This window comes from Arachis hypogaea, chromosome 15, assembly GCF_003086295.3.
Source record: "Arachis hypogaea cultivar Tifrunner chromosome 15, arahy.Tifrunner.gnm2.J5K5, whole genome shotgun sequence".
NCBI classification, from domain to species: Eukaryota; Viridiplantae; Streptophyta; class Magnoliopsida; order Fabales; family Fabaceae; genus Arachis; species Arachis hypogaea.
Window position 1 is genome coordinate 152,089,068 of NC_092050.1, and position 13,708 is coordinate 152,102,775.

At 33.3% G+C, this 13,708-nt stretch overlaps 1 protein-coding gene across 5 annotated transcripts; it reads left to right on the forward strand.

The window, feature by feature from the left end:
• The first annotated feature begins 759 nt into the window (after positions 1-759).
• Positions 760-13,011, forward strand: LOC112751387 (serine/threonine-protein kinase BLUS1). Of its 5 annotated transcripts, XM_072217928.1 has the most exons (23): positions 959-1,232; positions 5,096-5,191; positions 5,613-5,771; positions 5,974-6,176; positions 6,781-7,035; positions 7,340-7,464; positions 7,568-7,612; positions 7,775-7,856; positions 7,952-8,020; positions 8,106-8,276; positions 8,355-8,420; positions 8,625-8,693; positions 8,792-8,938; positions 9,116-9,189; positions 10,078-10,281; positions 10,730-10,821; positions 10,980-11,056; positions 11,298-11,423; positions 11,518-11,560; positions 11,645-11,685; positions 12,154-12,215; positions 12,302-12,353; positions 12,681-13,011. In XM_072217928.1, exons 4-23 carry the CDS (start codon positions 6,009-6,011, stop codon positions 12,723-12,725), a joined length of 2,013 nt encoding a protein of 670 aa, XP_072074029.1. In that variant the 5' UTR covers positions 959-1,232; positions 5,096-5,191; positions 5,613-5,771; positions 5,974-6,008; the 3' UTR covers positions 12,726-13,011. The 5 variants fall into 5 exon arrangements, with proteins under 5 accessions (XP_025656299.1, XP_025656296.1, XP_025656298.1 ...); XM_025800514.3 differs by lacking the exon at positions 5,096-5,191 and having other exon boundaries at positions 760-1,232; positions 5,613-5,748; XM_025800513.3 differs by lacking the exon at positions 5,096-5,191 and having other exon boundaries at positions 903-1,232.
• Positions 13,012-13,708: the final 697 nt, after the last annotated feature.

Genomic DNA, 13,708 nt, shown 5'->3' on the forward strand with positions numbered 1-13,708 from the left:
TTAAATTTTTGTATTATGTTTAATATAAAATACACTGAAGTGAGTTATGTCTCAGAATTAGAAATAGCATGATATGTTAAAAGAATTTAAATCTGGATCAAGTTATATTACATTTGAATAGTTATTGCTATTTTTACTATAACTTTATAATTTATTATGTATAGCTGATATTTTTAGTAAAACATTTTAGAAAAAATTTATTGCAATAATATGTTTATGTTTTAACGTGAATTCAGGGTCGTATATTAATTAATAGTTATAATTTATCAGAAGCAAATTAGTTATGATGCACACACAGATACGAGACGCGTCGACATTTAAATTTTAAAATCTTATAACACATAGAGACACGCATGTATAGAAAATATAAAGCATTTTTTAGATAAATTGTAATGATATTAAAACATAAATTAATTTTTTTAATTATTTTTAATATCTTATTTTAATTATATAAAATATTTAAAATAATTTTTTGTTTTAATAAATAATAAAATATATTATGTCTAAATTTATTTTAAGAATAAGATTAAACACGTTAATACATGATGCTATTTATGTGTGTCCAAACATGTCCAAAGAATTTTTTTTATTTTTTATTAAGACATAGTTGGACATAGCAGATATGTGTGTTAGATAACTATCGGATGAGTATAGTATTTAAAATGTGTCTAATACACGAACATGACAACTCATCGGAATGAACTTTATAACAAATTGGTAACATTTGGCTTTTAATATGATCATGACTTACTAAAAATTGGATCCTTACCTTAATAGTTTGAAAAGACCATATTAAATTGTTGTTGAAAAAATAATAATGACTAACAAACAGAGAGTAATTAAGTCTTTATTTTATAAAATATTTTGTTATATATAAATACTTGTATGTATTATAATTGAGAGAGGAAAAAAAAAAAAAAACCGTGACAGATTCAATCAAGGTTGAATGAACTGTTTGGCACAGAAACACAAGCTCAGCCTCAGAGAGAGAGAGAGAGAGAGAGTTTTTTTTTCTTTCCGAAGGAAAGGAATTTGATTTGAGGAGCAAAATCAGGAAAAACCATACTTGACGAACTGCAATTCGACCCTTCTCCTACGCAAAGGGCACCGCCTTCGTTTCTGAGTATCTATATATCTTTCGTGGCTGCTTTTATCTGACTCAGTCGTTTCAGATTCACTCGTTCTTCAACTCCACTGAAAAAAAATTCCACCTTCTTCGCTACAAACCCTAGGTTCGTTCTTCTATTGTCTTAGCTTGCGATTTTTTCAGCTACTTTTCGATTCAGTTTACACTTTTCTGTGATCAACTTTATCGAATTCACGTGTTGCCCATTTCATTTTTGGATCATTTAACGGCTTGAAAAATGGTTAAAAATTAATTTTTTATATGTATATTTATTTTAGCTGCTGATTGGAGTGTTGTTGCTTTGAAAATTCATTGACTTTGTTGTTTTTTTTTTTGTTGATCAAATGAACTTATTGATCATCTGGTGGCCAATTTTCTGTTTTTTTTTAATTATTTATTTTTGTAATGGAATATGTGAATGTAGATTTTTTATGCTGAAGCAAAGAGATGAACTGACGCAGTTAAAAAGCAGAGTGAAATGGAATTTTTTTGAAAAATTAAGTCATGCGAATTTTGTTGGGGGGGATCTTTGGCAAACTTCAATTTATTTGGTTCGTAGATTACATATAATTGAATTCTGAATCTAACTTGCATCCATATCTACAATTACCATTTCCTGAACAATTTGGTGGATTGAGTTTAGAATATTTTTTTAATGAATTTTTTGTGGTACAATTTATTACATTTTATTGGTTACAATAAAAACCTTGTCAAGTTAACAGTGAAAAAGCAATTAAAGAGGCTCTTTGTTTTTTGTGTGTGTGTGGGTTGGTGGTTTTTTTGTTTTTTTTTGGGGGGGGGGGAGCGGGAGTCCTGCTAAAGGTCTGCTTGTTCCCTGCAGATATTAAGTGAAGGTTATTCTTGTCATAAAATCTCTTGTAGATTTTGGGGATTCAAAAGAGTTATCTTTCTCTAGGATTGGGGGCTAAACATGATTATATACTAGGAAGAAGAATTATGCTGCCTATGCTGTGATGCAATTTGCTTTCGATGGGTGGGGCCTGGAGTTTAGGGATTAGTGGCTTGGTGTGGACTTGGTATTTGAATTTGAGATGCATCACGTAAATCCATTGCAGCACTAAAAATTATCCAAGAAATCTATACTTATATTTGGATTTCATATATTTCATTGGGAAATGGAAAGGCTTTTTGGGTTCTCATATTATAAGTTGGGAATTGCCTATGACATCTTTGACTTAGGTGGAGTTTTTATTTGGCAATTGGAGATGTAATTTAGGAATTCGGAATAACACCTATTATTGAAAAGATGATGAAATCTCAATCTAGGTTGTTTGGTCATGTTGGGGAAAGTCTAGAAGAGCATCCGGTTAGGATGGTGAAACAGATGGGAAAAAGTTCACCGGCTAGGATAGAGGGAGACCTCAGAAGACTCTGAATGAGTTGGCCACAAGCGATTTAAGCATAAATGAGCTGAGTTTAGACATTATTCTTGTTGTTTGAAGTAGAATAGTTTAGGAACTATTGTATTGGAATGTTTAGTAACTACTTTGTTTTGTTGCCAAAGAGTCATGAATGGACAACTAGGTTATTTTGCTTTGCTTACTGTATGCTAAGGAGATTTAATGAATCTTAGAATATCTTCTCAATCATGGGGAAAAAGAAATGCCTAGGTGACGAAGCAATATAAAAAGAGGAAAGATCAATCGAGAAAAGTTGTCCACCACTCAGTTGGGGAAGCCCCTTAAGGTGGTTAGGTGCTTTACACCAAATAGAAGCTAAAATTCCTGACTTGTCCTTGATATAATTGAACAATGTTGACAACTGATTTTACTCAAGCTATTCTGTTTGGCTTTTTCAAAAAAGCAGAACACTGCGATTTTTGAAAATTTTGTTATAAATTTATACAAATATGTTGTAGTTGATTTTTGGTCAAAGTTTTTGTTAAAATAAGTTGAAACAAGTGCATCCATAAATCCATTGGAACTCATAATTCGGGAGTTATTCTTCAAACAGAAAGTGCCTGGCCCTCTTTACTTCTTCCAGAGCCATGAAAGGTAGTCATGGAAAACTAGTCCAACGACATGGGTCACATCCACTGTTCCAAGGAATAATTGAGGAATAATTCCTTGGAAGAATGTTTGGAGACCAATGTGAGAGTAATATCGGAACTGGTTTTCCGCAAGCTCCGAAACAACGCACATATACAACACACATAGTATGCACCAATAGTCCTAATATAAGGACTTGATCTTAGTGGAGGTTTTGAATTTCTTGAGGGGTTTATCAAAGATCAAGTAGATCTATTCAACTGCAAGGAGTAGACAATGATTTCATGATCATACCTCAGAAGAGTAGAAGGGTCACTTCTCTTTTATGTGGGTTAGAAGACCAATAAATAGAGTCAAGGAGGCCAAATAGAAACCTGAATGCAGAAAATTTCCTCTCCCATTAAGCTTATGTTTGAAATTTTATGAAAAAGAGAATCTCAAAATGTAGGGTTTTTCTTTTTTTTTTTTTTTCCCTTGTTTTTTGTTTTTGGATAACTCAATTATATAAGGGAGAAAGATAATGAAGACGTAGAAAGGCATATCTAAGTGCAAATCTCCTAGACCATGGTTCTCCCAAAAGTGGACATGAGATCCATAATCCACCTCCAAGAACACCGAGGGCTTGAACATATGGGAGGCTCATGAGAGATAAATTTGCATGGACTACCTATTCAAATGTTGTTTCTGTGCCAGCTTAGCTTTTTAAATTATGTAGAATCTCATCTTCGTTATTTTTGGGGGGTAAATGACATTCAAGTTTTAGGAATTTTTCTATATATACATCAACTTCAGTGTGTTGTTATCCCGGACTTCTGATTGTGAATCAAATTAGTAAAGAAGGAAGAATTATACCTGATCGAAAACTGTTTGCCTTTGGTTTAGAAACCGTTTTCAACTTTCCATTTCTATAATTTTCTACAGTTAATTTTGTTTGTCTCTTAAAACCATTACAGAATGTGTTAGGGTTTTTAAATGTTGAAATTTCTTTTCTTTCCTTGCGTGTTCATTTGTATCAGTACACAACTAGTTCAACCAACAGTTCAATTTCATGCACATAGAATATAACACAAATTAAATTCTTCACATACAATTTTTCTCTTCAAGATACCTCTGCACAGTTAGGAGCAACCAAAGTAGTTTGTATGAATGTTTGATGGAAGAAGGAAAAAATTTAATCGTATCTGTGTTTCTTGAAGTGCGGAACGTATTTATTACATTTATTTGCTTATTTATAAAAGAGTCAAGTTTTCAGCAAACTATGTAGTGAATTACTTACCAAACTCATTTTCTGATTCAATGACATTATTATCCTGACAAGGAAAGCACAAAGTAGGAAGTAAAGCATGTCCTTAGGGTTTGCAATATATAGATAATAGTTTATAACCTCTTTGGATATTTGTTTTGATGCTCCTGGATGGATGACAATATGGAAGCTCTATTTATGGGTATTGTTGACAACATCCATGATATGGCGCAATGGTGTCATTCATCCATTTTTGTTTGTTGTTGTTATTGTTGAATGTTGACAACTCGCTTCTACAGTCTAAAATGTGTTTATCCTCTATGTTGCATCACTTTTGGGGAAAAAAGAGGGTAGTATATTTGTACGAAGGCAGTTTTCATTTTATAGGGGGAATGGAGTAATGAGTTACTTACCAAACTCGTTTTCTGATACGAGTACTTTTTTTGTGCTGACAAGGAAAACATAAAATAGGAAAATCAACCATGTTCAATGGGCTGTATTTTTATAGGTTTTGGAATATACAGATGATAGTTTATACTTCTATTGGGGATTTTTGTGTTGACGGTTGGTCAAAGGATGGAACTATAGGGGTATTGGTATTGTTGATAAGTTGCTTTCACAGTCTAAAGTATGAATTTATATCCTCTATGGTGCTTAGTTTTAAACTAAGTCGGGTGATATAACTTTTTTAAAGTGAAGTATTTCCTTTTTTGATAGAAGAAGAATATCATTCAGGCGAAAAACAGAGCAAAAAACAAAGGAAAGGAATAATGGCATAAATTGAGTTAGATTGTGGATTTGGTATACGTTATGGTAAGTTAGTCCTAGCTACAGGCCACATAGTTCAGAATTGTGTGAAAAATGAGAATAAGATAATTAGATAGTCCAAAAAGGAAGGAATGCTTCTCTTCGTAAGTTCTTTCAGCTTTAGAGCTGCATATGCTGGCTGTCAACTTCCATTTGTTCTAATTATATGACAAAATGAAGAAACATATATCCTCTACTTTTGGTATATGGTGTCCTACAAGAAACTCTCCGCTGAATGCATATAACTTTCAAATATATAGTACTTCTTAGTTCATAACAAAAAGAGCTCATGCGCTCTATTTTACAGAACATTAGTTTTGTATATGTGCATGTATCTCTGCCTCTCTCAAATAATATTCTCTTGTAATTCTGTTCAGTATCAATGACTAGTAGGTCTGTTTTTGACTTTTTGCCATCTATGCTGCAGATATTGGAGATTAACTTGATGCAGTTCAGCTACCATACTACTAATAAGTTATGTGCAGTTCTTGTCTCATGCTAGTTTAGTTGTGTGACACATGCCTATTCAATTTGTCTCACAAAGCTGGTCGACTAGCAAATGAGTATGCTCAGATATTTGAGTTCGGTAATATTAATTAGTTTTGAATGAGAACATTGCCATGCTAAATATATCATTGAAGCTGAAAAGAAATTTTGGGTAGGAAAAATAAAAAAGTGCATCTTCAGATGCATTTTATCCTTCGATTTGTTCAAAGGAAAAGTGCTACCAACCTGAAAGTATTATAACATTGGTTTCACCTCTTCATTATGTATCTATTTTTGGTCAGTGGTACATTTTGATGTTATGATATAAGAAGAGAAAATGGAGCATATATCAGAAAAACGATTTCCTCTCAATGCCAAAGATTACAAGTTATATGAAGAAGTTGGTGAAGGTGTTAGTGCCTCAGTATACAGGGCGCTCTGCATTCCACTCAATGAGATAGTTGCCATCAAGGTTCTTGATCTCGAGAAGTGCAACAATGATTTGGTATGTAAGCTAGATTCTTATGAAATTTGAAATTTTTTGGTTTTCAGATTTATGTGTGACAAATTTTATTGCATATTTGGTTATTCGTCATACCATTGAGTATTTCTATTTTCTGTGCGACAAAAATTTGTTTGTAGTAAATGCGCATTGCTTGGCTTGCTAAGCTGCCATTGAATTAGGTTATTTGTGTGGCTCCTTACAATCCCACTATTCCATTTAATCTATGTATAAAGCGTTGCTATGTTGTTTTCAGATTTTACTATATTTATCTTTTTATATAATTTTTTAATGCATCTTTTGGTTCAATGTGACTTGTAGAAATAGAAAAAAAAAAAGAGATTCCAGTCATCATTACAATGCCTGGTGATAAACTATGCATTTCCAGTCCGATTAGTTGTTAAACTTATTGAATTAAAATGTCGTTACGTGTGGTGTCATTTGCTTTAATACAAGGATAGAAATTTTTTGATATTAATAATACAAGGATAATTTCCTTTATTAGTTCAATTATTAGATACTAGATTGTTTGCTGGTACTTGCAAGTGTGTATTCCATAGCTGTCAGATTGAATACATTCTCAATGATATCTATGCAAATTATGCAGGATGGAATCCGGAGAGAGGTACAGACCATGAGCTTGATTGACCATCCGAATCTTTTACGAGCACATTGCTCTTTTACTGCTGGGCACAATCTTTGGGTTGTGATGCCATACATGGCTGGGGGTTCTTGCCTTCATATAATGAAATCTGCCTTTCCTGAGGGTTTTGAAGAGCCTGTTATTGCTACTTTACTTCGTGAAGTTCTCAAAGCACTAGTCTATCTTCATGACCATGGTCACATACACAGAGATGTTAAGGTATTGGGCTGCATCTTGACAAACATCCATTCTTTCCATTTTTGAAACATGCAACCATTTGATATGAATTCGGAATCTGAGAGTTAGGATCGTAGTCAAAATCCTAGGTGAAATGTGTGATTGAGTCTGAGTTTTTGCAGAACTTGCACCTGTTTCTTTGGTGCTTGTAAAGCCTATTTGAATCTACCAATTCATTCCTTTTGTTTGCATGAATTCTCTCTCCATTTTCTGTACAAGCCTACATATGTCTTATTTTCTTTCTTTGCTTCTTTCCCCTTTCTTTTAAACATACTTAACTATGCAGGCTGGGAATATTTTGATTGATTCTAATGGTGCAGTCAAACTAGCTGACTTTGGAGTGTCAGCATGTATGTTTGATACTGGAGATAGGCAACGATCAAGAAATACTTTTGTTGGAACACCCTGCTGGTACCATTTAGTTGCTATAATCCTTTATTGTAGTTTCATATTAAATCTGGCTAGTCATGTGAATATGATCGCTGAAGCTGTGAATTGTGTTTATTTTCATCAGGATGGCTCCTGAGGTTATGCAGCAATTACATGGATATGATTTTAAGTGAGTGTCTTCCCTTCTACCTATCCCTATTGGGCTTCTTTTTTCCATTTAAATAAATATTTCTTGTTTTTAATGAACTTAGGAATTTTTATTCTTAATCTGCTCTTGCAATATTTGATGAGTTCTTTTTATTTTCTCTTATATTTTGGTATCTATTAACAGAGCAGATATATGGTCATTTGGCATAACAGCACTTGAACTTGCTCATGGTCATGCCCCATTTTCCAAATATCCACCAATGAAAGTAATTTACTTATCTTAAAATTTACTTGTTAGTACCACTTCTCTGCTTTAGTCCATGAACTTAGTTGAATATTTACCTTATTTTTCTGGATGTAGGTTTTGCTTATGACTTTGCAAAATGCCCCTCCCGGTCTTGATTATGAAAGAGATAAGAGATTTTCAAAGGTTTGTGGCGTTTTAACAAAAATTTTGTTGTGTCTGTCACTTGTGAAGGTTATTCATATATTAATTGTTCCTCCTCCCTACTCAGTCTTTCAAAGAGTTGGTTGCCACCTGCTTAGTGAAAGACCCTAAGAAACGTCCAAGTTCAGATAAGCTTTTAAAGCACCACTTCTTCAAACATGCACGCCCTGTTGAATATCTTGCTCGCACAATTTTAGATGGCCTTGCTCCTTTGGGAGACCGCTTTAGAATGTTGAAGGTTTGCTTCTTATTTTCAAATTATTGTATTATGTTTATAAATCACTTCTGCTATCATTACTCTGACCTCGTGTTCCAGGCAAAAGAGGCAGATTTACTGGTTCAGAACAAGGCTCTTTATGAAGATAAGGAGCAATTGTCTCAGGTTGGTTCATGTTAAATTCTGAAGTATACAATCGTTTTGGTTATAGTCTATGCAAGGTGGTGATTTTCATGACTGCTGTGTCATTATTTAATGTTAAGTACATGTTTACTGGATGCCTGTATCAATTTTGTATCTGTATTTCATTACTAGTCCTCGATGATTTAAGAATACATTATATGTGATTTTTAATTGTTCTGTTTACAGAAAGAATATATTCGAGGAATTAGTGCCTGGAATTTTAACCTGGAGGATTTAAAAAGTCAAGCTGCTCTCGTAAGTAGTACCTTCCCACTTTTTCTCCTTTATTTACTTTAGCTAGGTGGAAAAGTTGTGCATTACTGGTCATTATTTTCTTTGTCCTTTGCATACAGATTCAAGATGATGGAGTGCCAAATGCAGAAGACCCAGATATAGACAAGAAGCAAAAGGATAGATCTGATGACGAAAGGGTCCCAGCAGATGGTCTATCTTCTGTATCAGCTAATCATTCAGATGTTGCACCCACACTGGACAAAGAGGTACTGATATTCCCCAAAAAATTCTTTATTTATTTCTTGAAATCTTCACTTCAGTTTATGTTCTTTTTGATCTCTTAACCTTTCTATTATTTATTTACTAATTATTATTATTATTATTATTATTATTATTATTATCTACAAATGTATTTTATCATCCGGGGTGCATCTTATTCTCAGGATGGCTTTAACAATCTTCAGGATTTGGAGAGTTCACTTCCTTCATTTCCTAGTAAACCTCTTCAAGCACTTAAGTATGGCTATTTCTTCCATTTATGTTCTTCTGTGTTTATTTATTTATATCTTTTTGTGTGTTGGTATTATTTTTTTAAGTAATGTTGTGCCATCTCTTTCCAGTTATATGGAATGTTATGTTTCAAGCTGGGCAGTTTTATCTCCCGCCACATTTTTTTCATCTTTATTAGTTACTGTTGTTATTTACGATCTTTCCCATAATTTAGGTAAAAATACAAATGGTTTAGATTTTACTCTCCTAACACAACACATGAGCGTCTTTAGGTTTTGTCATAAACCACTTTTTCTAAAAGTTTAAGTTGTTAGGTAGAGGCATGTGAATGTTTTATTATATCTATTAGGTTTGAAGCATGTAATATGTATATGTCTAGCCTATTTTATTCTGAAATTTAACATTTATGTAGAATAGTGCGGCAAATGGAGATTTCACTCTAGACCACTTGGTTATAGAAGTTTTGATAACATGCCATGAAAACATCTCATCCAATAGCTTGATATCAATACTTTATTAAATCTGTGTACATAAAAATAATGTGCATACTTTTTCTTTCAAATTTTATATAAATTTCATTTTAGATACATTCTTCATTCAGATATGGAATTATAATATGCTGTACATTTTATTTCCCCTTTTCCATGCTTAGACTCAGGGGTTTGAATGTAAACATGATTTACAAATTATGTTGTAATTGTTAGTAGTAATTGTTATCCATGAAGAATTTAAGACAAATTCTTAATGTGACTAAATGATGTTTTCATTTGAATTGGCAATTGATTTTTTTTGTGCAAATACTTAAATTTTTTTCCTTATATTTTCTAAAATCATTTGCTAGTTTAGTATATGATTTTCCATTAGATTGTTTTATCTTGATATGCAATCTATGCAGAGGTTGCTTTGATGTCGGTGAGGAAGATGTCAATAATACCAGTCCAAGAGATTTGGATACTGATTATGGAAGAAGTAACAATGAATCTTCTGGGCCAAGTGGTTCATTACCGCAAAATGCTATAGCTCAACAAAAAAAGTTTTTGAGTGGTTCTTTGCTGCCTGATAATTATCCTTCTTCCAAAAAGGTTTTCGATGGTGACAGGTATTTTTTTATTTTTTCTTCTCCCCACCCTCACAACAGTACTTCATTTTTCTTTCCTGTCTTTTAGACTTCTTACAATTAGTGCAGCATTTATGCATATATACACTCTTGGAAATCAAATTCTGTTATAAGGGTTTTTGCTGGCTGAAAAAATTACGTCTAAAATTGGTTACTTGCATGCAATGCTGTGCTTGTGACATTTCTTTTGTATGTCATTTTTATTTTATTTATTTATTTATTTTTTGGAAACCATCATTAAAAGATTGTGCTTCATTTGCTAGCTTTATGTTATAAATTGAAGCATGGTTATTGAGAAATTTTGAAAATTCTCTGTTGAATAATTGATTTGTTTTATGATGTGATTCTTAGAATGGGATAATTTCTTCGTAGATTTTCTTGTTGATCTACTATTGGTGTGTATTCTGATATGTTTTGTGAATTTTTAAAGGGATTATCTACAAACAAGGTATTCTTCTGAGCGGAATCATAGCGGTCCATTGTTATATCGGCAGAAGAGGGATAATACCAACCTTCCTTTGGGTGTGTATTTTTCTCGTTAATGTGATTGGCATTCTGAAATCTGAACATTTTCATCATTTTCATTTTCTTGTCAGTAATTAGATGTTTACTTGTTTCATTCCAATATAAACTCGCTGAGAAATTGTTCTTACATACTTCAATGCTTTATCTATAAGCAGTTGATGACACATCAGAAGGAGCTGTTGTTCAGCGTAAGGGGCGCTTTAAGGTCACATCAGCAGATCTCAGTCCAATGGTATGTGTAGCATGCTATTTTGTTTTTTTTAGGTCCGTCTCTTTTAAATGCATCAAGGTGTACATTCTTATGCCCGATCTATGGTTAGGCTATGCTATTTGTTAAAATTTGTAGCTTTTTCTGTTTCCTTGAGATGATATGATGACCTATGGTTGGATCTATGCGATTATGTTTGCTCCCATCGGTGATAATGATATTGGGGATTGAATTTATTATGTTTTTGTATCTTCTACTTATTCAGGGTCAGGCAAACTGCGTTTGTGTCCCAGTTAGTGGAGCTCCTGCTAGTCCGCCAAATCAGAACTCCGTGGCTGCTGCTATTCTTCCATCATTGCAGTGCATATTGCAACAGAACAGTTTGCAGAGGGTATGCTTCGGGTTGCAATTCTTAGTTTCTTATTTATTTTTTTTTAATTGACAATTCTAAGGCGGATATTTTACTTTCCAATGAAATTTGACAGGAAGAACTTATTAAACTAATAAAGTATGCAGAGCAATCTTATGGTAAGGGCTCATCTTTTTTGTGTGTGAATTTTGTTCCTTAAAACTGCCAACTCTGGTTATTCATGCTGCTTTTATTTGTTGTAGGCAAGAATGCAGAATCAGCGGAGGCAGTTGATTCTTTGCAGGTACATCACCACCCTTTGCGTAATATTAATAGCTCTTAAAAGTTCCAATGACATGCTCAGGACTAGGTTTTTGCAGCTGTATCAGAAATCTATAAGCAATGGGAAAACATTGAAGGAATTTGATATTTATAAACACTGATTAGAACAACTTAGGGAACAAAATCAAAATTTAAGCCAAATCTTAAGGACAGAAACTGTCCCTGGATGGGGGTGTTAAGAATACTCATTATATAAAGGGTAGCTCAGTACATAGGCATCCCACGGTTAGCAGGGTCCGGGATAGGACCGCACCCAAAGAGTGTAATGTAGGTAGCCTAACCTGATAAATGCATTAGTGGCTGATTTTAAGGTTTGAACCTGTGGCCTTAAGGTTATAGATAGACAACTCAACTGTTTCTCTTAGACAGCTCACATGAATACTCATTACATGAGTGTTGCTTAATGGCCTTACATTTGCGCAACTTGCAGGCACCACCGGTGACAAATAGGGAGCGAGAGCTGTATTTTCAGGTTGTTCAACTCCAACAGAGGTATAATGAATTTAACCAAGTTTCGGTTTGTTGATCAACCTAAATTTAGCATATATCTTATTTTCATTTTTCAACTCTTATGTCAGTCTTGGCACCCTTGTTGAGGAATTGCAGAGACAAAAGATGAAAAACCTTCAGGTATGTCAGAATGTCTTGCTTTAATTAATTATTTAAAAAAAGAAAAGAAAAATTGAAAACCCCATAAGGAAGGCTTTGATTATAAGTTGACCTGGATACAAAATAAGCTACTCTGAACAAGTGCTTGGATCCTATCCAAAAAGAATTAATCTTTTCATATTCTTATTTGTGCTTTTTTCTTTTATATATTCATTTTGAATGCATTAACTGTGTTCCTTCATGAAAGTAGAGTCTAGATATACCATTTTGAATGCTGATTTCATCATTTGGAATTCCCCTTGAACTATCATTCATTTATGGTATGTGGCCTTGTGCTTTGGTTTGCAGTTAGAGAAACAGTTGAGCTCAATGGCCAACAAAGTTGAAAAGTGAAGACCAATACAAGAAAGAAAGCTTATAACTGAGAAATGTCTGGCGTCCAGTGATAACATTGGAATTGGATGATGATGATGTTTTGCAAACACACCTGAGGGATGATGGCACATCTCAGTTTGTATCTTGCTGTATACCAGTGTTAACTTTGTGTTTAAGGCAGACACCAATTTTTGAGATGCTATCCTTGAGTCTCTTTATAAAATGTAATTTATTGACTTTAGATATTGAGATTATTATTATTATTATTATTATTATTATTATTAAATTTAATACCCCCTTACCATTTGTCTGCCTCATTCCCCCCACCCTCTCTACCCACCAAAACATACCCTTAAGAATTCAAGTAAATGCATATATATTATTTAGCTGACCAATGTTGCTATTGCTATGTGCCTTATTTTAAGGGTGAGTGTGGTTTGTTCAAATATCAGATACCTGCCTTGGGGGTAAGTTTTATACTTGCTTCCTCTTTTAGGACAACCATTCTATGATTTCTTAGTACAAGTCATTGTAAATTGTTTGAATTGTTGCTTGATTTGTGGAAACAATTATCACATATAAAGTTATTTATGTGATTTTACTTAAATACTTGGACTTTTGAGATGGTTTATGAATAAAAAATATAAAGTTTTATTTGTTCAAGTATTTCTAAGACAAACATGTATCAGAAAAGTCACAAATCATGCACAAAGATTAAGTTGGTTAGATTTTAGGAAACATGAGGTTTGAATAATGAATAATGGATAATAAGTCATAGCTGCCTCATTGGCTGGTCTAAAATATCTGCTCCTTCATGATCAATCTGTGGGAGCTGCAATTTGTGTCAAATTTGATGGCCTCTAGGAAACAGTGATAGCCCAGAAAATTTTACCATGGGGGGGGGGGGGGGGAGTAAAAATATAGAAAGCATTCAAGTGTATCATAGTTTCAAATATTTCAGTGTTTTTAGTCATTAATTTTAATCATAAAATATATACATC